General features: G+C 39.4%; 1 protein-coding gene across 1 annotated transcript; it reads right to left on the reverse strand.

Annotated features, from left to right (window-relative positions):
• Nucleotides 1-12768: 12768 nt before the first annotated feature.
• On the reverse strand, nucleotides 12769-18929 carry LOC139696578 (eclosion hormone-like). The gene is made up of 3 exons (XM_071595383.1): nucleotides 18909-18929; nucleotides 16164-16265; nucleotides 12769-13439 (listed from the first exon to the last, which is right to left on the reverse strand). Exons 2-3 carry the CDS (start codon nucleotides 16200-16202, stop codon nucleotides 13209-13211), a joined length of 270 nt encoding a protein of 89 aa, XP_071451484.1. The 5' UTR covers nucleotides 16203-16265; nucleotides 18909-18929; the 3' UTR covers nucleotides 12769-13208.
• Between the last annotated feature and the right edge of the window lie 7434 nt (nucleotides 18930-26363).

A 26363-nucleotide genomic window follows, 5' to 3' on the forward strand; every position in this document is an offset into this window, starting at 1 on the left:
CCCTTAATTGAGACAAAAGTCAGAAGGCCGCCAAAAAAAAGCGGATTTTGAGTAAAAAATTTTTTTTTGGAACTGATTTTTTAGGAGGATTATCAATGAAAAATTCAGAAAAAAATATGACTCCTTGTCGCAAAACTTCGAGAGCCACCGAGAGGGAGGGTGGCAGGAGTTGTTATGACATAGTTCGTGAAATTATAGAGGAAGGATCCAGTGAAAGGGGCATTGGTGTTACTCTGCCAATTTATCACTCTTTCTGTCGCGATAGTAAATTTCATGTGGTAAATACAAATTCTTTGACCAATCGGTTTGACAGTATATATCTCTTAGTTTGCCAATTATTCTACAACTTGATTACCATGACTTGCTGGATTGAAATACTTTTATGGTTTCATCGCTGCAGAAGTTAAAATGGCACGATCTAAAACTTTGGAAAAAATAAAAGCTTTTTTGTGCGAAATTTAATTCCAGGATGGTTCGTGGATGGTATCAGTTTATAATAAGCCGTAATCCATCGCGTGAGGGTAGGTTTCCGATGTACCCCGGCATTATGCGGTAATGTACTTCTTAACTTAGACTTACCAGGCAGGAAAAAATCCTTAAACCCCATACTTCACTTTATAATAACTCGTTCTTTAGTCCTGCTTGCGTCTCACCTCTCTTAGTTTAAACCAAGATGACTTTTCTTTCCTTCCCTCTGCATCGCTTCCCCTGCATTCTCCCGTATGATACCGTCTTCAGTACGCCATTGCCTTTCAGTATTTTCACTCATCCACTTTTCCTGCCTTTGAATTCTTCCCAAAACCTTCTTTTGCTATCATACCCAGAACTTGATCATTTGTTCTCCTTCCTGTCCATTTTATTTTCTCCACTCTTTTCATATATATATGAAAATAATTTTGTCACTGTTACAAACCTTATTTTTCCTGCATCTCCGATGGTTATGTTTGGCATTTATATCAGTTAAAGATGCTTGTTTGAAGACGGGTGTATTCAATTTTCACACCACGGAATTGTAAACGACAGGGCGAACGCATCAGCCTTTCGAAACCAAAGGGCTGGAATTTCGGGCAGGTCCCATCCCAGACTATGTGCAGTGATGAAGTAATAGTTGGCGCTCTTAAGTTTAATGCATACCATTTGCTTTCAAACAATTGAGATGAATAATTATATAATATTCCGAAAAAAAATTAGGTTTCGCTGAAAACAGCAATGAAACCAAAGTTTCTTCAAAAAGTGCATTACGAATGTTTTTAAAGTGAATGCAATAAAAATATTGATTTTTCAGTGTAGTATATTCGGTTTATTCACGACAGGTTCCGAAGATTGCCGCTCTCTTAAGGTACATGCTAATAATGCCTGAAGAATATTTTCATGTGGAAAATTTTTTAGTTTTATTTTATTCACTTTTGAAATGAAGCAGTTTCACTACGTCTCGAATGACACTTAATGACAGTTAATCTTTGATTTCGAACGCATCAAATTATGTACAGTTGGAAAGGCGTCAGGAGGAACATAACTGGGTAATTGAGAGTACAACATCCGGGAAATATTGATATGTTCTAATCCAAATAATGCCCCAGAGGACACCTTCACCGGTATAGGTAGGCTAAAGGCACAAGGAGAACGTCCTTGCAAGGGTATGCCGAGGGTGTATTTATAAAAGCTTTGTGCTTATTCCATTTCATTTTCTTTTTTCTGAGTAAATGACGATATGCGTTCAAGTTCATTTCTTCGAATATTTTGATCTGTGTCGGTTGTATCTGTAGCTGCTTTAGAGGGTTTTTGTATTTTCGGTCGTTCACGTATTTTTCCGAACGAAACATGCAGTGTGTCCCCATTGTCACACCAGCTGTTTAAAAAATAAGGAGACTTGAAGGAATACTAATCATTGCTAGCCATTTTTGACATTTTTTTCTCCTAGCTTCTACTTTTTGTTACTTATGACAGACTTCAGAATACTCCAAGGTTCATAAAACAAATCAGAGATGGATAATATAGCAATAGACTGAATTAGATAGAATTTATGAATAATTTCGCGAAACTCTTTGCTTTTTAACACTCCATGTGAGTATATTTTTTAATTGTCTGAATGTTTCCTAAAATAACATATATTTAAGGATAAATTTGTCTTCGTTGCCAGCTATGATTTGCCTGAATGAGTTATTTCTCCCATCCATAAGCAAATGCACAATAGTGTATGATATCCTGATTTGTCCCTTTATTCTCTCCCATCTATAATTGTCTTGATTTTCCACCATTTGAGCTGACGTGATTTACGCTGTGTTCGTTCTTTTAGATAGCCTAAAAAAATGGGAATGGGGAAAATGCAAAAAAATATGTTTACGCACAAAAAAGGGTTAAGCATTTTTTCTGGTATTTTCTAAAACAAAAGATTGGTATTAGCTCTGGAGGGAAGGGGAAACGGAATGAGAAGAAAAGGCAAATCAAGACTAGCATGGATGGGCAGCACTAAAGAATAGCCGAGCATAATTGACAGCTGTTCCATCAAGAAGCTATCACAGGATAGAAAAGGATGGAGATCCGTAAAATTCAGCATCCAAAACGGATATTATGCATGACAATGATATTTTTTCTCAAACTCAAGTAAAAATGAAACTTTATGTTGCATGAATGAATGCGCACATACTTAAAATTATCAATAGTACTAGGATGAGTCGAATACTCTTGCAGGGGGTGAAATTACGGGAGGAGGGGTTAGCTACTCGTATAAGCTTCATCAGACCCCCGGGCTACGCCACTTGGTGACATTATTAGGATATTGTATTCAGCAATCAGAACTTTATCGAGACGTATAATGTCGAACTAGGGTCCTCTGCATATGGAAATGTTATTATTCTCTACTACAATGGATTCTTGCAGTGTGGGTTGAAATAATCTTTGGCATTTCTGATAATTCGCACATTGGATTACGGTAGAAGTTATGATGGGTGGGATAGGAGGAATGGAATTGTACGTAGTTGGTTTCAGTAGCTATGATCAGTGAGCATAGGGAAATGACGATCTTTGGAGCACCCAAAGCAAGTCTACAGGTTGCCTCTAGAGTAGGTGTTTACATATTTCTTGCCGCAGCTACTGTGACGCACTGATATCTCATATCAGCTTCTTCTGAGACTTTCAGGATTCCATGTATTTTGTGATATCCTATATAATGTCCAGAGCTACCTTAAAACTACGGCATTTCAAACACTCTCTATGCTTTTTTATAGTGAAAATTCCAGTTTTGTTTCCTTGAACAACGCTGAAGAACACTATGATAAACCTCAGGTTACAGGTGTCTGTTTACCGGCTATCTCTCTTTATCGCTCTTTACTACCTTTTTCATTTCGACATATTGTTTCTTCTATGGGATCATTCATTTTGTTTCTCCTTCCTCTCTTTGGAGTTCCTTTTACGATGCCTTCCGGCACATTTCTGGTTAGACAACAACCTTCTCCAATGTGCCCAATTCATTTCCATTGTCGTATTTTATCCTGCTAAACCTTTCTTCACCGACTCTGATTAGCACGGTTAAAGTTTCAATTTGGCCGAACATCTAAACCACAATTGCTGTTCTAGACTACGTTAAGGAGTGGAGATAACCAATAGGGGTATAATTAAGAAAAACTATTGTTTGTATTGATGTGACAAACTGAGTTTGTTGTTAAACTCCATTCAACGGGTGTATTTATGCACGCTGAGAAATGCACATAAACAATAGCTATTGGTGGTGTTGGATGCAATTTTGAGTTTCTCCATACCAATGCTGCTTTCATATCTTTATGGTCGGATTCAAGATGGGGAGAGAGGAGAATAGTCCATTCTTTTGGATTAATGCACACTCGAAGATGTCACACCTAAAATCACATCTCCATTGGATTTATATATTGACTGCAAATGTCATCGATAGCATTTATTCATTATTAGCACTCGCCGAAACCCCAGAGATAGCAGGTATATTCCTCGTTAGCTTCAGAATGTTGTGTATGCAAACTGCGTAATGTGCAGCTTTAAATTCCTAGTTAGGCCTAGGAGGATCATCTGTTCAATCCCTACCGCAATAATCAACCAGAAGGTCAATTTTAATACGTGAGAATAGAGTTCAAGTTGAATTAAGCCCCAACATGTGTAAAATCCATTAAGAGTTGTGGTGGTCGATGCTTCTCCGTTTGTCATCAGCTGTGTTCCAAAATGTACTGGCACCTGGAAAATTGACGCAGGTTAAATTTTAACATACAAATTTATTTTTATTTATTTGCCCTTTATTTAGTAATCCGAGTTAAAAGAAAAATGAAGCTTTGGTTATTTGATAAAACATAAAATTATTATTCTATCATGCCGTAATTCGTGTAAATTTATGTGTGAAAGACGAGGGTGGTCGGAAACTTTTCAGACCACCCATGTATATATCTTTTTAATGTGCTGTGTATAACTGTGCCATGGACAAGTTTGATATAGCACAGTTTGTAAATATCTTTGGAAGTACTGACAAGTCCTTATGAGGACTTATAGCGGGATCAGAATGTTATTTTTTCTTCTCTTTTGTATGGGGTTCACTGTGAAATAAGGCATACAGGCTTATTGGTGAAAAAAACGAGCCATCAAAAGATATCTCCCTTATTTGAAAAAAATAACTCTGGTCAAAAGCAGAACCATTTGCTCACTAGGCTACCAAATAACACAATTTGAATCTTTTTTTAAATTCAATAGGAAAGTCATACGATGAAACATTTACATTCGCGTAAATTAAAATGAATGACGTTAAGTGCTGTAAGATAAATAAGAAATTTGGGAATGGAACGTGAAAAGGAATACAAGAGAGACAAACACAGGGTAGGTGGTGAATGAAGCAGATTTCAAAACGAAGAAAAAGATTTTCAGGGCTGTTTCATAAATGAATGAAAGTAGGAAAGACACGCCCGTTATCAGAAATACTTTTTCCTGCGAGAAAATCACGACAAAAGCAAAAGTAAAATTACGTACAGCCATTAAAAATATTCGAAATATTAATTTCTATGTTTTTCCGTTTACTTTTTACTATAGGGTGTACTTACCGAGGAAATGTTCGCGATTCATATACGTTAAACCTTTTCTTTCTCCCAAAATTACTCCCATGTCGACGGTACGCTCCATGGTAATGTATTTGTGTAGTATTTATATGTAATAGTCCATCTGCTTCGTCTGTACAGAGTTTATAGTAGTACAGGTAATTATTTTTGCTGAAGGAATTAGTCGTGATTTTGAGTGTTTATTCCTCTTAGGCATAATAACTACGTACCTTAGTGATGGAATCATGGCAGCGGAGGACTTCAATGGCGCTTATTTTTCTGTGTTCATGAAAATGCGTGATTGTTTCAAAAGATATCCGTGGGAAAGTCTACATTTTTTTCCAGCCAATAAGTGAATGTGTGCCCTCAATTATTAAAATTTTTTTAGTTGATGTTATGTTGGTTTCGTGTGAACCCGAAAACGCATCGAAATTACTTCTGCCAAAAAAAAATTTTTTTCATGACTTTTTCCATTTCAGAGGCATACAGAAATTGCCTCTGTGGATATTTGTACCAAATGAAATTTTATCATCTAAGTTTTAATTTAATTCGCTTATAAAATCTAAAAAAGCAGCAAATAGCGCAATGCTACATGGAAGATACTCATTAGCGAAATGGTTGGAAAGATGCACCACGCTTTGCTGTGAATATTTGTTGCATGGTTACTTCAAAACGTTCTCAATCGAAATTCCACTTTGTTATAACCCTAAATACGTCGTTTCAGTTATTTTCCCGAGATTGATGAGTATTTGACATATTTTTTCCTGACATAACTCGCAATTTCTACCTCCACTTCTCAAAATATTTACCGTTCATTTAAAAGCACCTTACATGTGCCCGGGATATGTGTATGAAAAACATTCAGACCTGTGTCAATAATCGTCTCTTATCCGGTAGACTATTAGGAACCACCCGCGTCAAAAATTCCTTTGCCAATTTTCCAAAGACTCCTAAGAACATTCCAGAACCGCGAGAAGTCCTTTAACACTGACCTTTTTCGTACTCAGAAATCGAAGCCTTGACGCTGTTTCCGAGGTAGTTTTGATTCACACTCACGGTACCTTCCGCTTTTTGCCAGAATTTCTTGTTTTATCCTTCACCTTCAATATACTGACGCGCTGACGTAGGCAATAAACGGGTATTCCTGGAGGAAATCGGAACGTTCTGAAGGAGGAAGTTCAAGTTGAGTTTTCTCCGAGGGCGGGTAGGTTTGAGGCGTTACGACTCACAGCTTCCGAATATTCAAGGACAAATACTGATGAATGAATTTCGGACGAAAGAGCAATGCGGAAATCTCTTGGGATATTGAACCTTAACGTTATTTGGAAACCTTATTTCTCTTTTTCTTAATGCAGCAAAACTGTGTTCCTCAACCAACGCTCAGTCTATATCTGGATATCCGCATAAACTCAAACACAATATCGCGAATCTCGAATTAATAGTGCCAAAAAATTTTTGGCTCGATTTTTGCAGGCTCAACTGATTGAAATTTAATTTTTCCCTATACGTTCGAATCGATGTTGCCATCTGCATAAAAGAGCTTGTGAAATTTACAAGGATAGGAGGCAGACAGACAAAAGGTAGTCCGCGAAGCGTTTGTTCCTCAGCGAGGTGGCTGCGAGGGCGCCTGACTCCAGTGGGCCGGCCGCGGAGATACTCATATATGCTGTCACGTTAAAACCTCTATTGAGTCAGGTAGCAGGGCATTGCTCAATTATTTCCATGATGAACGCAAGCGTGTAGTGTGTCGTCATTGCCTACGTAGACTCAAGACAGCCGGATGAATCTAGTGAGTACCACACCTACCCGATACCCAAAAGATAGGGCATTCCAGTTCCGTCTCGGGAATAGCTGCTGTGGAACTCTTTAGGTTCTTGTGAAGCCTAGTAAAGGCCACATTTGTCTTACCAGGGATCCCACATTGGAAAACGGGTCTCTTATTACAGGCGATGGAGCATTGGCCCATTAAAAATATGAGTTAAAAGTCTAATATTTTTACCTTATGATCTATAACTAATTTCAAACCAGATAAATCAATACGAAGCTTGGTTTGATAGTTGTGAGTAGTGTTCAGCTAATACGAACCCCCACAATGTGTGAAATTCCTTCATAGGTATAGAAGAGGGGCAAGTTCCTTACACTGTGCCGCTTGTGGTTTCCCAGGAAAATCCGGCACCAGAAAAATTACGTCGCTTGAATAAAACTGAAGGTGTCGAAGGACGCGACCCGGAATCGAACCCTGTTCCTCCAGTAATTAGTCAACCACTATAACCGCTGGACTATCACACCCATGCTATTTTCAAAACATTCTTGATTATTGGTTAGTTTTACTCATGATATTTAAAGCGGTCGGCAACTGACCGCTTTCTCCCTGACTATTCCAAATCACGCCTCTATGCACTCTATTTACACCCTAGCTGTGTTATTTTTCGGGAGCCAGATTCCTTTATACCAAATGGTGGCACAGGGAAATGAACTTTCCCCTTCTACCCTATTGATATGTGAATTGTACATGCCGTATAGGGCTTAGTACGAGGTGAGCTCTCTCTTAGTCTAGCAAACCAACCACCTGGTTGATTACTGTGGTTTATTGATGCTTATTGGAGGCTGGGAACGATCGTACATAGTTCATGCGCTATCATTTGTTTCGTTGGAAGAATATTGAATGGGATAAATTTTTCAAAAATTTAAAGATAACTGCCCCTATACCTATTGTGATTTTCGAACCCGTTGATTTAATTGATTTCGACGTTCCGTGGTGCATTTGACCAGAAAGTTAGAAGTGGTCAAATGATTAAACAACTTTATTGAAGTCAGATAGTTGATTTTGAAGAAAGAAAAATATTGATAGGGGATTAGATACACGTTTGATTTCAAATGTCTCTTCAAAACAATTCATCATCATATGACATTCCGCATTGACTAAGTTTCCTACAAAGTCGGTCCATTAGTATGACCTTTTCACGTCTTCACATTCTTAGCCATATTTCAAAGATTTACGTCATAATTTGTTCCCCTGAACGTGAAATAAATGAAATTCATACATGTTACTTTTTCGATTTAGATGTGCTCTGATTTTAGATTTCGATATACTCTGATTTTCAAGAAATAATCCACTTCTGCAATAACCAGGTCATTTACCCTCACTGTGCAATCATTCTTTCAAATTTTCCTTATGAAATACAACTGATTTCGTTCCACACTCATTTACTCTCGATTGAATTCTCTATGTTGCCATAATCCTCATAATACCCCGAAAGCCGCCGCAGGGGCGTGTGGCAAGGGGTGTTAGGTCAACATCCGTAAAAGAGGATAAAAACCACATGCAAAACCAACAAATTCATGCAAACCCTAACCCGCAGAGACGTATATATTCATGCAAAAACCTTTTTAACTTACAGGCATGGAAATAAATACACTATCAACTAACATACGCATACAAATGAAGGAAAAATCTATCCAATGACGTGGCAAATTAGAACTAAAAAGTGAGATGGGAAAATTATGCTATTATATGGACATAAATCTCGGTCTCCGATCCCAATGACACATGTAGGGAATGTGACGCACCACATCAGGCAGGCGAACGGGGGAACAAAGGCGTCCCCCCCACAGATAGATACGAGGGATGCAAGGAGAAACTTTAAAACAAACAAAGCAGGGCAAGCAATGCTGTAACGAGCACTGCATTCTTTAATGGGAGTTCCATCCGGTCATGGGGAAGGGTTTTTACGGCAAAATATACGAGATTAGTGAAAGCATTTGATTAAAACTAATTATTCTCTAGACGCTGTGGGTGGCAAGTGGGATTATTGCTACCTATAACCCTGCAGTTACTATCCCGTTTTGTCCGTGGAAAGAAGAAGTCCTTGAATCTGATAGTCCTTGCATCTATTTCCCAAATTTTATATTCATGATCCAATCGACAAATGTGCGCTAAGCGTAGAGTGCGAATAATTTGTGAGGCCTGGGCGCTGAAACATTCGGCTCTGAATTTATTTACTAAGTTTAACCCAGCATGCAAGCTTTACAAGACAACGTCTAAATTTGCTGGACTATTAACCTGAAATACTGTATTGAAGGCGAGAAGAAGGATAGGTACACTCACCTCTCCAATGCTTACCGCCTGCCTTATCCATGCGCCAGTCTCTCTCATACATTTATCCATCAACACTTTGAACAGTCATGTAGACCTTAAACCTTATTGTCTCACACCAGTCACTCAACGTCTCTGGCTCTTGTTAACTTGCATTACTAGTTTCATAAGTTGCATTCAATTACTGCTCATCCGCACCATACGCTCCCAAAATCTTCCAAAACTTTCCTCAATTTACGCTGTCATTTGCTTTCTCCAAATGAAAAAAATACAGAATAAAGCATTTCTCAAGTGGCGGCTGAAGTTAAAAAAGATGATTCTTACATCCCCTACAAGGCATAAAAACATACACAAGGTTTGTATAAAAAGTATCGGGAACAATATTTTCCTGACGTGTGCGTGAAGTACTGAATTCAGATCGTCGGTTAAGTGTGCGTATAATTGCAGATCGTATTGGCATTGATATGATGACAGTGCATAGGATTATCAATGAAAATTTAGCGATGCGAGAGATCTGCGCTAAACTCGTCCTGAAGGTCTTGAAGGACGACTAAGAGTAGAGTCGAGTGTCCGCTAGATAAGACCTTCTGCAACGGCATCGAGACGATTCCCCAACCCTCTTAGAGTCCCGACGTGGTACCAGCAGGCTATTTCCTATTCCCTAAAGTGAAATATTCCCTCTAAGGACTCCGATATGGGACCCTAAGTGCCTTCAAAGACGTGTGCACTCGTACCCATAAGGACCTTCCGGAAACCGCCTACCAGGGAGACTTCGAGTCGTGGAAAAACCGCAGGCAGAAATGTATCGACACTCCACTCAAGGGATGTACTTTAAAAAATATCAAGGCATTATAGAAATATCCGAAAGAAATCTTTTTTCCCTCCGGAACTTTTCCCGATACTTTTTATAAAAATTATGTACTTTCCAGATTTTGCCCAATTTTACCTTCCGTACTGTTTCAATCAAATCTGGACATTTCCGGAGTTGTGCACGGGGCTACTTGCCCTATATTTTATTTGAATTTCATTTCACTCTCTCCCCTAGAAACACGAGTACAAATATTCCACTCTCCCTAAGATTTGGTACAGTTGAAATTTACGAGCAAACTTGGGCTAATTAATATTCACAGACAAGTAATTAGCGAATCGTTTTCGCTTCGGCATTTCAATAAATATGCCATCGAAGCCAGCAGATTTTCCGGTGTGTATGGTTTTTTTATGTTAGATTATTTATATTTTTGATAATGAATGAGGGACTTATGTTTTCCATCTTGAAACTAGGGGTCACTTGGCTGAATCTTGTGCGTTGGATTGTGTTTGAATGAAAAAAGAAGGTAGCCTCGTTGCATATAAAGATGCCACAAATTTATATACTAGGGTTTAAACCGTTATATACTTCATCCATGAAGTCATTTCCTGTAGCAATGCAATGAATTCTCCAACATCAGCCTCCACACAGATCTGAGAGCTTTGAGGCTGCCTAGAGCACCACATTACAAGTAATTTATATTGTATTTTTGGAGTAAAATTATATTCTCATTGCTGGACTAGGCAATTTCTTTTTCGATTTTAACTTCGATACTTATCTAGCATTATTAAATAATTAGTACTACCAGGATCATACATATAACACCTCAAGTATCACAATGGAATGAAATACAAGTATATCCTGATCAAATTTCAGGGAGAAAGATCGACAGGCATGGTAAATAATTGCTGTAAACCCATTAAATTAAAATTTTCTAATTCGCCTGATTTTCTGTGGAATTACTTCTATCGATTGATGACTGAATTCTATGTATTCAAAAATAATATATTCCCTGATGTGGAAATCAGTTAACACGAAGTATTGAGGTCAACCCGAACGTTTCGTACTAACAGAATGTCTTGCCGAACGAATTTAATGCTGACATTTGCCCCACACTTTGAGTTACGTAGGCCATAATGTTTGTCATCTCATACCTCGGCTGATGCTTGTAGCATAAAAACGCTGTAATTCATCAAACCTGTCAACTCACCTAATTTATTCACTATTTCGTTTTAATAATCTAAAAAAATCATGGAAACGTGTTATTAATGCAATACGTTACATCCTCACCGGCATGGCAATGGAAAACTTCGATGAAGTTGTCGGGGTATACTTGGAGAGAAACTGCCGTGGAAAAACTAGCGGTTTTGTGAATTCAAGCCAAAAATGTTGTTCCTTATTATTCGGTAGATTTGCAGGGATTTATTCTCTGAGGAGAGAAACTTTTCTATAGTGTTTAGCGTTGTTTTTAGGTAACGATTTCGTATAAAACCAATCAATATGTATTGAAAACTAAAGAAGCCAGAACGGACCGTTCCCAAATTTCTTGTCAAACGATATTTCATGTGGTCCGTTTTTGTATTAAGTGGCTTCCACTGCAATTCCCGAAAACTCCTCCGGCAGGTAATATGCAGTGATGAACGTAAATGCGCATCATGCCGTACCTATTTCATTCCGGTTAGCGTTATCGCTATGAATGGCAAAATTCCGACGATAACATAATCTTTATTCGTCATAGGCTATGTTGCAAAGGCAAATTTACTTTCGTGACCTGTCCAAATAAATTTACTCCAGGGTGCAACTCAGCGTTTGGCTCTGTCTGCAAAGGGGTATTTTATATTAACGGGGAAGTAAACACATAGCTATATGGACGAGCGGTTTGCCAACAGTCCACCTCGCCAGAAAGCTTTAGATCAGGTGAATCGCAGAATAACTTTTCTAGGTGACTTCAAACGAATGTTACAATTGAACCATTGGCTATCGAAAGTATTTATTCTCTGTAGCTGTGAATCATTAAACATTGGGTCCAAGCGGTGCTATCGAAACAATAATTTGGGAAAATCGGCGTAGGAATTTCTTTTAAGATGGCTAAACTCAGTAGAAAAAAAGATTGGCTATTGCAGCCAAATTATTTCGAATCAAAGAGTTAACATTTAGTTGAACTTAGGAATACGAATTCCATGGAGATCGCGACGTGCGAAGGGTTTTTTTAGGGCCGCTTACCATTTTTTTAGGGTATAGTGATCGCTCTTATCTGTGTTCGGTGTTAACAATGTATGACGTAATATTGCACGTACAAGTTCCCTATGATATTTGTTAATTCCATTTTTAGTTCCACACAAAATGCCATAACCGTCATTAAAAGGAGAAAACATAATAAATCGATTTCTAAATGAGATGGAAAAAATTGACGATTTATCATAATGATTTCTCGTCGGTTTTTTGGCCGAGTCCAGCTGAGGATTACTAATCTTTGTGCTCCGATGAATGGGAGCTAAAGAATGGCCATTCGATCCGTGAGGCGAATAAATGGTTGGAGTATTTGCTACTGTGGATATTTATTTTCAGGGTGTTCACTTATGTTACAGTACGTTTCAGCAATTCATGTTTCGGATTAGCATCAGCAGTCGAGTCCCAGTCTCGATATCAGTCGAGTGAATGCGCTTGACCCGCCGAAAACTTTTTCCAGTTCATCAAATCTCAACTGGGGGTGGGAGTGTTTTTGAAATTTTGATGCTGAGCATGATTTACGAGGCTGGAAAATGGCAGTGAAACATATTTGGATCCGATTCGCAGATAATAAATGATAGATACAAGTATTGGGATGCTGAGGATATTTATTTTCGCCAGTTGTCAATCATGATACAGTTGTGTTTAAAACTATGTCGGTCGAGTGAACACATTCCATCACACGACATAATTATTTCGGGTTACATTAAATATCTATTTTGGAGTCATTTTAGGTGCAAGCATTTGTTACTAAGGACATTTATTTTCCCTCCAGTGATCAATCATGGTACAGTAAAATGATGTCGGTCGAGCAATAACATTCCATCATCACTCGACGTGGTTATTTCTGGGTTCATTGGAGATCTGTTTAGGAACCGCTCTCCGTTGTCCGGCTCACACATGCGGGAAAGTTGGAATTGGGTAGAATCTGCGAAATAAATTGGTTGAATCCGTTGGCGTCGTTGATTCAGGGTCGCCTGGTCTCCGTCCTGTTCACCCTCGCGATCACCTCCTTCCACTCTCGGGGATCCTAGACGAGGTTGTTGAGGAAGGGCGCGATGGAAGCCATGTCCGTGCACTCGGGCACCAGCTCGCCCTTGAACTTAAGGCAAGCCTCGGCGCACAGCTTCCCTTCGAAGTACTCTCCGTACATCTTCTTGCACTGGGCGCAGTTCCTCACGCAGACGGCGAGGACGTCTGAGGCCTCGGCCTCCCATCTCGAGCCGACGAGGAGGAGCACAGCGGCCAACACGAGGAACAGCTGCCGACCGAGGTTCGTCCGGGAGGAGACGGAGAAAGGCTTTTGATTAGCGGAACATGCACGTCACACCCCAAGTGAGAGGGGGAGTCGGGGAGGAAACACGCGGAACGTGAAGCGGGTGGACAGCATAAAATAAATAACATTTATTATTCGGGGAAATACATTCACATTGGACATACAGAAACATAATCAATGCAACAATTTCAGTGTCCAGTCAAGGCGAATAATTTTTACACTCTAAAATTGTTGCATTGAAATGAACATTAGCGGGTGACTCCGTTAAAAGTTACTGTTGCGGCATCTCCCGCAGTTTCTTTGGAAGAAACATAATCATTATTTTTCGCAGAAATCTTCCGGTTAATGCTATACGAATATCGGGATGGTAGCAAGTGTACTGGCTTCCCACCACGAAGGCCCGGATTCGAATACTTGAGGTGGGAGGATTTTTCAGTGGTATCCCGATGTCTATTATGATGTACTAGGTTGCTTTATGGGGAGTACTTAAAGTGAGTAAGATGCCCGTCGGGTGGGACTTCAAACTGTAGATTCCTTTATGCCTATCGTTAAGAGGAGGGTAATGCCAACGACGGGTTTCTCTCCGCCGTTCCCTGATCATCCTACCCTTACCATATTACTCACCTATCACAATTAGAGGAAATGACCTTAACCGCCGGTCCCCTCCACTGTTAAAGGAGCTTAAGCTATGCTTTCATGTTTCCGATTTGTGTTCCGGTTTTGGGTCGCCGTTATGCCCCGTTTTCATGCCTTAAAGAGCGACGGCAGGGAACAGAAGATGGCGGTGACCCGTGAGCTGTGTGTTTTGATGGGAGATGAACAAATGATAGACAGCGAGCGTCGATTTTCGTTCGCCATAGCAAGTTTTGAGAAATGGGCTATTTCTGCGTCGTCACAACCTGCGTTGGCGATCTTCGTCCTGATTGGATGCAATGTTTGCGGCGCATCTAAACCGGGTGCACGAAGACGTAGCTTTTGGATTGGTTTCTGATAAACCCTGGTACTACACATAACTGTTCTCATCTGCCGTACTTGATATGACACAACAAATCTTGAAACTCATCTTACATATTACAATAACTCGTAATTGAATCATGCATAATTTTTACCTCCCTAAATTCCATACCTAATGTTCTTTCTTTTCCTTCGCACCTTTCCTTCCTATCATTGCCCCCTCCATAATCGTTTTCAGTATCTATTTGTCACGTTGATTAATAATAAGACAGTTCCTCAAAGAAATTTTGTTCCACATCCACGACCTAGGGTGTATAAAAAGTTCTTGGTATCATCTTATTATTCTGCAGCTTGGAAAAGTTTCATGAAGTGGAGCCAGACATTGTTTGCTTCTCTAATCATGATAATTTTGTCTTAATCAACTCTAAGAAAATTATTACCTTTTGCATCACGAACGTTAACAACTCTTCAGAGACAAATTTTAAAGGTAATAAAATTCATACTAGTGTAATAGTCATAATGTTACTTTTATTTAAAGCACTAGAGCACAGTTGTTGCAATGGGGGAAGCGATCGAATTACCGTCACGATAAGAGTGAGTGTCGGTGAAATAACCACAGTAATAAACCCTCCGAAGGATGGTTTGATAGGCGAGGGTGGGGCTCACCCAATAATAAGCCCAGCGGCGTGTGAAATTCACACTCCAGCGTAGTTTGGGTGGTCGGTTTTTTCCCTACGGTTTCCCAGGAAGATATTGCAGCCGAAGAAATCATACAACTTGGTTAAAGTTGAGGTTACCCAGTAATGTCTTCCGGGAAGGCGATCCCGGACCCTCCGGTCAGCAGCCAGGCGTTCTACCCACTGGATCTCAACTACCCCATTTGTGAAATAAATTACCTAATCTCTTTCGCAAGTTGAGGACCGATTTTGGACAGTCATCATCGGTTTTGAATCCGATTGGCTGACGTCTCTATTCCTCTCTTCCCTTCCTGATGCTAACTCCCTCGTAAGCCGTGATACTTTCGTCTAAATTCCCTCTTTATTTGGCCTACCTATGAGTTCATTCTCCTCCTTGTGGCGCCCTCTCTTCTATTTTTGAGCAATGTGATTTGACAGTATTGATTCAAAATCTACCGGGGATGAATGGATAGGTATAGTTTCGTATGCCTGCCTACTGTGGGGGTGAACTATGTACAGGTACATGAAGACGTGAGGATTAAATAAATACCGAAAAAGACCACGTCTCTGGGAACGTTTTTTCAATCAAAACGGAGATTGCTTGAATTTTAAAAAGTAATTCCCTCGATATATAATCGTGGGACAAGTTTTTGAAAGGGTTTATTTGAAGTGTTAGAGAAAAGTAAAAAAATGAAGTTGCGAAGTGAAATGCAGTTATTAAAAATTAAAGTTGCAAGAGAATAAAAGTATATTGCAATTGAAATAAAATTACAAAAAAAAATCATGACGGGGATTGCGAATCCTTTTACCCCTGCGTGCCCAAAATGGCATGAAATGATCCATATTGTACTACTTACTTTTCAGCGAGTACCAAAATATTTGGTGACGCCTCGTTATAAAAACTCAATTCTCTCATAGCGATATCATAGTTGAATAAGAAATCCATAATATTTTATGTTGGTAGTATTATTTTTCTCTTTTTGGAGATTAGTGACAAGAGATTTTTTTATGTAACCATGCCAATCATTTTTCATGCCTTAGTATGCTAAAATAGACTCTGTGGCGTGGGAAAACTCACCTTGCTCATTTTTGAGGAGAAAATAGTTTCGGAGCTCATTTTAGTGGTGGAGTTAGCGGTGATGGCTAAGCTGTGGATCTTAAGATGGTTCTTGAAGTCAACCTGGGAAATAAACACATCCATTAATCTAACACAAATGCAAGAATTCATATAAAATGTGTGCTTGCAGCTGCCTTTGTATTTTATATTGCCTCCGGAGAGTTGGTATTCATTATAATCAAACTTAATTAGCTATATTTTTGAAGCACCTAAAATATATCTATTTAATCCATTCTATATAAAACGAGCAGCTAGCTTTTTATGCAAAATTATTACTCTAACTGCCGTTTCTTACTAATAGGTAGGCGTGCTACATAATCAGCCATATGATACCGGGAAACAATGAATAAGAAGCTGACCAGTCCTCAAATACTTTGCAATAAATATGTATCGCAAATGTGTATCCTATTTGAAGACTGCAATGAATGTTGTTTTCGTTACAGTCAGAGAATATCATAACGAGCATACTATGAGGATTAATACGGTTTGATACACATTAAAGGCTCACGTTTCACTTCGCATAATGAATCATTTAAGTGAAACTGGACACACAAGGGGGAAATTTCTCAAAAAGTCTTAAATGCGCTTGAGAGACAATATATCTTTCGCATTAATTTTTATTTAGCGTCTCTACTCTTTCTAGGAGTTAAAGCATTTTATGCTATTGAAAAAGGGTAGTTATATTTACCCCGAATAAAAATGCATGAGAGATAATGAAGGACTATGTTAGGGCTTGCAAATGCGAGTTTCATGCAAATTGAGACGACGTTTTTGGCAGTTCTTAAGAGGAGTCTATAGTACCGTATGGGTGAAATCTACAGGCAGCACACAAATGGACCTCAGTGGTATTCTCGTTGGAAAAATGTGTCGAATGATAATGTGAAACCTTTTGTTTTCGGAAAGGTGACGAGAGGTAAGGTCGATGTGAAGGTAAACAGAAGGTTTAGAAATGATAATAGAGAAATTATTCTTGTCACTCAACCTCTGATGGTTCTGTGAAAAAAGGAACACAATGTAGTCATCCCCTGAATTTGATCAATGTACGACTAGTTTCAACACTTCGGCGTCATCTTCAGGTACTGATGATGACGCCGAAGCATTGAAACTAGTAGTACCGAATTAAAACATGAATGCACATGCCTTGTTTCGCGAACCTTGCCATGCTCATTCCCTATTCCACGAACATGAACTTCCACATGGCTAAGCATGAAACCATCGAATTCCCTGATGGTTTATTTCTGGTGTTGCTGAGAATGGAGAAAAATACATTTATCTGTGGCGCTCATTTGCCGAGATGGTTAATGAGACGTTTGATATTGATAGGCTAAACGAATGAGGCTAGATTATTGAAGATTTCTCTGAAATAACCTTCTCTCATCTTGCATCGCGAATCAATATTCAGCTCCCCAAAAAAACATCTTACAGAAAACCTCGCAGAAAAATCAGGACATCACCATTGGACATATTTCCTTCACTCTCTGAAATATTACAAATTCACCATCTAGAGTGGTCTCCCTTTGTTCATTTATCTTCCCAAATCTCCCTATCTTTTCCTATATTCCGTCCTTACAACTCTTTATACTCTGCCCGCGTCCTTGGAATGGTTAAGTCAAACTTATGGAATTCGCGTCTGTCTATTGCATTACCGCGCACTCCATACGAAATAGTGCGATTTAAGCTTGAATCATCGGTGTTCTATCAAGTCCTAAAGAGCTACTGATCTACATCTACATGGTACCGTACCAATCACCGACATAGTGTGTGGCAGTGGTTGTATTCACCCCAGTCATGAGCAGCACGAAAAGAGTGGAGTCATGCACCGACCTTGAAAGACTGATGCTTACAAAAGTCTATGTTATAGTTTGCTGTGAAAAAATTACATGTGTCATATTAGTAGAGAAAGGACGATAATCAATACAAGAAAGACCATGCAGACAAAGAATAACACTTGTTGTCCTTAAAAAAAAGTTTCTTTACGTTAAGCACTATTGAAACTAAAGCCTAGTGCGAAAGGAAAAAGAAAATAATAATTCTGAAACTTTCGAAAACAGGTCCAAGATTTTAGTTTAAGTAATTTCTGCAGCTACATAAAATAAAGAAAAAGAACACAGAAAAAGGAAACCCCTAATGCTCTGGTTACAACAGGCTCCTTCATTTTCGTGGAAAAAGTTACCATGTTAATGCTAGGCTCAAGCCAATCTGTGAAGTTAAGACAGGAAAAAAAGAACTGGCAGACTTGGCAGAAGTTTGAACCTGGATCTTTAAATTAAAGGTACTGCTATAAGCACGTGTTGCACCTACTTATCGGAGATCACCACTCATTTGCGCGTTAGCTAGCTCCCGTGCGCCTGGGTGTGCGTGATTGTGGCGTTCCCCACGGTATTACTGTCACCTCAGTTGAGCTGAAAGTAATGACTGAATTAGGTCGGTGTGTACGGCTCTCTCCTAGCTTTGTTAGAACTAACACCGGGCCCCTTTCGCCAACATTTCTCGTGACTTTTGACGCAGAAGTCTGAGGAACTCCCTACCCACTTGGGAAGTTTTGACGCAGGAGTTCCCCCTAGTCTTAGTCGAGTTGAGAGACGGGTATGAATACGCGCCTTAGGGCGAGAATGTAGTTTGAGTGGATGAGAGGAAAATTGCGCTTGATGTTGTGAGATCACAAAGGTACAGAGGCTGAAGCGGTATCAAGATACCCAAACTCACCTCGGGGAACTTCCTTCTGCTGTCCTCAGGACCTGAGTGGTTAGATCATCCCTGGGTCCCGATTATATATGGTTGGAGATGGGTGCACTTCACTCGCTTTGTCCATCGCCGGAATTGGAAGATGGAGAATTGAGTTAGCGTGGTAGAGTGTTTGCCTCCGATCTAATTACCCTTCCAACGGAAGCTTTCCCGCGAAGCGGCGGGGAGTCTTGTTGTCAACGACGGCAATTTCCGAGTTCCGGTGGGCCTTCAGGGGGAGGTGATCCATTGTCACTAGACCAGTGGTCGTCAATCTTTTTTGCTCCGCCCCCTATTTTATCATAGTTCCGAAGATAAGTCCCCTCTTCCCAAGAAAATACTTGTGTAACTCATTACTTAGAAGAATCTTGTCTGAAATTCTAAATAATATGCATTTATCGATTTTCAACACTTGAAATTCAATTAACTTTATTGAGTGTCGTAGAATAATTTCAAACCAATGACATTTTTTATATTTTGAACATAATCCACAGGAAGTCACACTTTGCTGAATAGTGGTCCCGATTCCCTGCCTGAAGCCATAAGATTTCCCTATGGGGAAATTTCGGCTGTAATGAGAATCCCTGCGTTAGATGGACATTTCCTCAATATAAGCGTACGTGCAAGAACGAATCCGATCCCCCGGGTTTGTACTTGCTTGTTTACGGACTTTTTAAAGTTAGATGTGTGTGGCAAGAAATAAATTACTCATTGTAAGATGAAAAAATCGTATATTAATCAATAATAACCCTTAACTGAAGCTATATTGCCGTATAATAGATAAATAATCATCTTTGTTTTTGGGAATAGGATGGATGATGGGTGTCACTGAGGGATGACAACACCAAGTGAATGGAACGATACTTTTAAGTTTAGCATGATTACAATTTAGTGCACCTTACCAAAGGAACCTACTGGTTGAGTACGACACTTCCGAGTCTTCTCTGGGAAGAACAGCAGCCAGCGCTCGGAAGGTGAAGCTCTCCTCGACGAGGGTTTCCTCTAAAGATCAACAGCGTGAGATCGTGTCTAGCGCACGATATCCCTCCATGGAAGAACAACGGTCAGCTCTCGGACGGTGAGAGAAAGATAAGGCAAAAAGGCCTGCTTCAGCATCCCGTGCTTATAAGGGTCGATTGGGGTACCAAGGGCAGCCGTAGGCCATTGCTCTCTTGAAGGAGTAGGCGAGGTTGGAACCCAGGAATTGGTTCATCAATCCCTGCAAATTCTGGCGTATCGTCATGAATGCTCGCGTTGGACTCATTTCGTCGGCCATGCGCTTATTACCGTTCCGGTTAAAACCTTAGATCACTCTACGGACCTATGAAAAAATAGTATAATTAGGATTCATTTCTTTATTCTTTTGGCCAAATGCTTTAGTCATAGGCGCGTTATGTGCAGTCATCCGAACAAAACCCTTTCCGATGACAATGGTAATCCAGACTTCCTCATAGTAAAGGCGGAAGAATTCTGGGCTATATTTATTCAAGTACAGGGTCTTATGTAAATTTATGCAAATTTTAAATTCCAAAGAAACTGCGGGAGATGCCGCAACAGTAACTTTTAATGGAGTCATCCGCTAATGTGCATTTCAATGCAATAATTTCAGAGTGTAAAAATGTTGCATTAAAGGTTTTTAATAAAGTACTTTGATTAAAATAATAATAATTCTCAATTCAATACGCTCGCGAATGTGTCACTGTTTGTAGAAATGTAAGTTCGCATTAATTAAATCAATTGCACAAATTATTGCTTTAAATTTCATCCTTCGTTATCTTAGGTTCTCAGGTCACATTCCAATGTTGAGGATCGCCTTCGCCACGCTTAACCAAATTTTCATAAATTTCCACAACCATGACTGTAGCTTTTAGGTTAAGTGATGTGTGTCTTAAACCTGAAAGTTGAATTCAAAATACGGCAAACTGCAATAAAATGAATGATCATTTCTGATGTCTTATAATGTCATCGAACGGTCTATCCAAAATTGTGCGATTTGAGTTTGATTTTACTGTGCTCTGGTAAACTTCTATCACATTTATGTTCACAACTCTCGAATTTACTTTATACTGATGTAATAATCGTGTTACTCCACCTTTTTGGTAATTGCAATATTATTAATTGAATTAAAATAGTGACACTGACTGAAAAGCATTGAATCTGCTTATTCATATTTCACGTCACAGACTTCGAAGAACAAAGGGTATAAAAAGTGGTGGTTTCTACCAATTTTTATTGAAGTCTCGTATTCTTATTTCTAATGTATGGAGTATTAAGTATCTGTGAATGGTCCTCATGAAAGGGTTTCTTCTTTTCACTGCAATTCGATAGATATTGCAGCACGTTATAACTACTATATGCATACGTGAAATACGTATTTTATGATTTTCCCATATGTTTATGTTAGGCGAAACGGCTCAACTTTTATGTGGCTTTAATAGCTTTCATAAAATAGAATCCCAGTTTTACATTAAATTTATCATATTTATCAATGTTATTTAATATTACTTGAGTTCTGATACTGTCTGTAATTTTTAAATGTCCGAACTTAATGTTAATCTTACATCAATCTGAAAATTAATTTGTTATTTCGTTTTGGGAGTTATCACGCCTAGACGGTACGAAATGTGGTAGGATTGTATTTTTATGCATAAATAGGGTAAAAATACACAAATTAACATGGGTGTGGTGCGATTTGAATATTTTTTAGATTTTAGGTTAATACTATTAAATACTATGAATTCATTTTTGAGAATATAAATAAATAATTAATAAAGGCATCTCTCTTCCCCTCCATCAACATTATCGAGCGCCTTGTAAATATTTCATGTATTGCCTTACTCCGAATTAGAGCTCCTCAGTATGATTGGCATCCCTCCTAGACATTAAATCTTGCTTAAATCTTCTCTTCTAAACTAATGTTATTGTTGTTACACCTCTCGGTGATTGTAGGTGCCTTCTACTGGTTCTGAAACCATGCCCGTGTGACCATCGGCGGTGAAGACATACGATAATATGTGTTCACCATCCTTCAAGCTTGACTTAATGAAGCGGGAGGATTTTCGGTGAGTAAGCAAGTGTAATTACCTTCCGTCTGTTGATTTTTTCCACTTTTTGGCTCTGAGGCATGCATTCGAGGCGTTCGGTCAATTTATTTTGCTGAAAATAGCTGAGAGTTCTTCGAAACTCATTTTCTCCCCCGGGGCGTAAGGTTGAAAATTCACCAAAGCTTCCTCATGCTAATCCATGTACGTAACTTCGTTGGAAATATTCGGCCACTTTCGACTAGATTTTTTCCTCATTTGGGTTAAAATAATTTTTGACGCTTCATATTTTCAATTAAAAAATGTTGCAGGGTCTGCTCTTGATTGAACGCGGGCAAAATTCCACCCGCTTGTTACAGGTCTTAAATATTTATTATCCTTTTTTTCCAACCCCACCCTTATCCGCAAGCATTTATTTTTTCCAAACATGCACTACGTGCGAGGAGTGTGAATTGAATTTTGATTCCTAAAAGGTTCTTAGGAATTAAGAGAATTAATTTATATTTGGTGGCATAACTGGGATCATGTCACAGATTTCTTCATCCAGTATTTTTTTAATGGAAGCCAATGGCATTTAATGTTAACGTTACGAGTATTTTCATTTAAAAGGATGTCACAATTCTGCCAAAGGATATCACAACTCTGCCTAAAAAAACGTATAATGTGATTGACATTGTTGATATCCCAAGACTCTGCATATATTTAAATGGATATTGATGCTTTATGAACTCTTTTTTAAAAGCCTAACTGTTTTATTTTTCAATTCATTCGATTAAATTATTTTTTATTTGATAGCCTTCATCTTCCACCTATACTCATCACTCTTCAAAAGTCCTCGGTAAGTTAAAAATTAAAAACTCTTGCCGATAGCGAGTTCAATAGCTCAATCATACTTGGAAACATCAATTGAAGTTCTTTTCCAATATCTGAGGATAGCAAAACGTTGGAAATTAGGGAAACCTTAGTTAATATTATATTTATCAGGGTCTTTTTACAAAGAGACCGGTGTTTATGACAGACACCGTAAGTGAAGACGCAGGGAAATGACTTTGGAAAACTTATACAATATGGAGCGTAGTTTTGAATGGTTCGGAAACTTGGTCATTCAGGCAAGAAGTTAAGCGTATATTGGAGGCTTTCGAGATGTGGATGTGGAGAAGACTAGAGAAAATAAAATGGACGGAAAGTAAAACAATTGATGAAGTTTTGGGCATAGTCGGGGAAGCGAGACGGCTGCAGGAAGAAACTCGAGGAAGGCATGACAAGTGGACGCAGGAGAAATTGAGAGACAATGGGATGCTGGAGACAGTAATGGAGGGGAGAAATCGAGGTAGAGGGAGAAAAAAAAGAGGGGTTTCGGATGGAATTAAGGGAGGCAGAAAATATGCAGAGCTAATCAACGAGTTATTGCGATACATAGTACGGGGTTAAAGGATGATTTGTATCTCGTTAGTTCAGTAATGTTAGCATATAAGTTCAGTAATATGCAATGGCTGGGTCTAATTTGGGTTCAAGCCTATTCTAAAACAATAGACTTCTACTACGAATAATACTGCACAAGGCAAGTTAAAAGACTAAAATAATGAAACGCAGACGTATTGGTATAACGTAGATTTCTCCTTTCACTCGCATGTGCTCATAAACAAAATAATGATCGTATCGGATAGCTTTGATTCTCTCGCGCCATCCACTTTTTAAATCACGTGTGGTTAAGTGCGGTTGGGACTCCAAAACGCTTCTCAACAGGCGGATACCTGACATATGGTGGAGGTTTTTTACAGTTCTAAACTCCATTAACTATATGATTACATCTGTCAATCTCGAAAACTTCAGTAAATGCCATTTGGAAGTCGACAATAAACGTCACAATGATCCCCATGTCCACGGCAGCGCGGAGCATGGTGTAAGTACGTTTTCGAGACGCCTCAGCATCTTAGAAGACTGAAAGCAATGGATGGAGCAGAATGAGAAAACGGGAGGGATCTGATTGGAAAGAGGGTTTGTGAAGACGGGTCGTATGAATGTAGATGGGGAAATTGGGGGGAAAATAGCAAAATGCGAGATTAGTATCATTAGGGAAAGGAGTATTGCAAAGGTAAGAGAGATTACGATAACTCTTGAGTCGCGGGAGGGTTTACCAAAATCCACTGAGATCAAATAGCCGGCTTCAATTACACAGCATGTTATGGGTTACCTAATATAGTGATCCTACATAATGTACATGTAATTCCAAAAAAACGCAATTGGATAGCCGCATTGCTTTTAAACACGATTCCGGGTCAACTCCTGTTTACGATCACCACTTCATTAGATCGACAATTGTTTTTGCGATTTCATTAAATCATCTACGATCCATTTTTGAGGGAAATACTGAAAGACGCACAAATTTATTTTCGGCTATGGTGGAAGAAAGCTGCATTATTTCTTATTTTCTCCTAATCGTTTCAGATTCTAAACGAACTACAGTCGTAAACCAAACGGATAGTCTGATATGTTCCATGGGAGGTTTCACCTCGGGCTAATCCCTGAGGCGTTTGGAAGAACGTCATCAGGGTAGCCTAAGCCGATTCCTCTTCGTTTCCCAGAGAAACCCTTCGTTTTCCAGATGTACCTATCCAGGAAATCACAGTTGGCGTTTCTTTAGCTGAAGGGGTCTTTGAGTCATAAAAAAGGCATAAAACCCTTACGTATAACCATTCCTACCATTCCCGCCTCACTCCCTCATTCCTCGGAAAATATGCCTCTGAATAATTTGATGAAGATAGACCCTATTCCCTGCTCCTGACCCCAGGGCTTAAACCCTTAACGGAATCACCCCGAGCTTGTACCCTCATCCTTTTATGCCGACCGTATTTCACCCAATGCCGCCTCCGCTGAACGGATAACCACCGCTTATAGGATCCCCCTCTCTTAAAAATCCTTTGCTTCACGTCATCAAAATTGATGCCTTTTAAAAAGATACTTATCTCTAGTACGATGAGATTTCATCCTGGGGTTGTTCCTCATAGTGATTCTTATGAAAAAGTCGAGAACAAGAGGGATCCCGAATACGCGGGGTAATTGAAGTTGAAGGCATCAGTGGGTGTAGTATCAGAAGAAAAATGGGAATAAAACAGTACGAGTCAACCAGTTACCCTTAATGATTATTTTCGCTCGGTTTTCGCTTGTCGTTAATACTTTTTGAAAACTTGTTTGTACTTCTGATCCCTACTTTTTCAATTTACTCATAGTCGTTAAGCTGATTAAATTTATGTTCTGGGTATTCTATCTCAGCAAAGGAACTGGATATACAATTTTCACAGTGTATACGAGGGTGGTTCAATAAGTACCCGTGTTTGACAACAAAGAGCGTCCTGAGAAAAGTTTATGTTATCAGCGTGTGCTGCCATCTATCAAACGACGGTGAAACAAATTTCAGACTGATTTAAAGGTTCGTTTGGATTTGGCAGCCATTCGAGTAAGACGTGTTTCGTGATTTTCGCTCAGATGGAAAAAGAGCACTATCGTTCGGTAATTCGCTTTTTGATTTTGGATGAGAAGAAATGCGAGGAGATAAAAGCAAAGTTGAATGCTGTTTATGGGGACACTTCGCCATCTATGACCACAGTTAGATATTGGTTCAACGAATTTGAACGTGGGCGAACATCTGTTTTTGATGAGGAGCGACCAGGACGCCCGGCACACGTGGTTACCGAGGAAATCATTCTAAAGGTCCACGCCATGATTCTCGCTGATCGACGAACGAAAGTACGCGAAGTAGCAGAGGCCGTGGGTGTGTCGACCGGAACGGCAATTAATATTTTACATGTTAAGTTGTTGAGGAAAAAATTGTCGGCCCGATGGGTGCCGCGATTGCTCACGGTGAGCAATAAGCAGATCCGGAGTTGTTGCCGCTAAAGTGCATGAACTACGTTATGAATTGCTGCCGCACCCCCCGTATCCCGATCTGGCTCCCTGCGACTTTTTCTTATTCCCTAACATGAATAAATGGCTCGCGGGAAAAAAAATTAGCTCAAACGAGGAAGTTATCGCCGAGACAGAGGCGCATTTTGGAGAGGTTAAAAAAATGACCGGAACGTTAGGAGAGGTGTATCTTTCTAAAAGGAGACTATGTTGAAAAATAAAAAGAAATGTTTTCTTCATTTCTAACACATGTACTTATTGAACTGCCCTCGTAAATCATTCGGCATGACCGGATTCCTTAGAAAGTCACGTTGTCAATGAGCACCTCGGTAGCTGAATTGGTTTAAGTACTCGGCCGGACATCGAGGGGATCCGGGTTACGATTCCTCGTCAAGTGGAATGATTTCTATGTCGCGAAATTTCTGCATTTTGGTGTACACTTAGCGGATGACTCTCCTCGATCAAAGCCACATCTTCTCTAAAACTCTGGAAT

This window comes from Hetaerina americana, unplaced genomic scaffold (genome assembly GCF_022747635.1).
Source record: "Hetaerina americana unplaced genomic scaffold, ioHetAmer1.1.p SCAF_7, whole genome shotgun sequence".
Taxonomy (NCBI): domain Eukaryota; kingdom Metazoa; phylum Arthropoda; class Insecta; order Odonata; family Calopterygidae; genus Hetaerina; species Hetaerina americana.

Coding starts and splice junctions, on each gene's coding strand:
- LOC139696578 (XM_071595383.1), bottom strand. CDS start 16,202: ATGAGCTCCGAAACTATTTTCTCCTCAAAAATGAGCAAG. Junction 13,440..16,163: donor TCTCCTCAAAAATGAGCAAG/GTGAGTTTTCCC, acceptor CTCGGTCGGCAG/CTGTTCCTCGTGTTGGCCGC.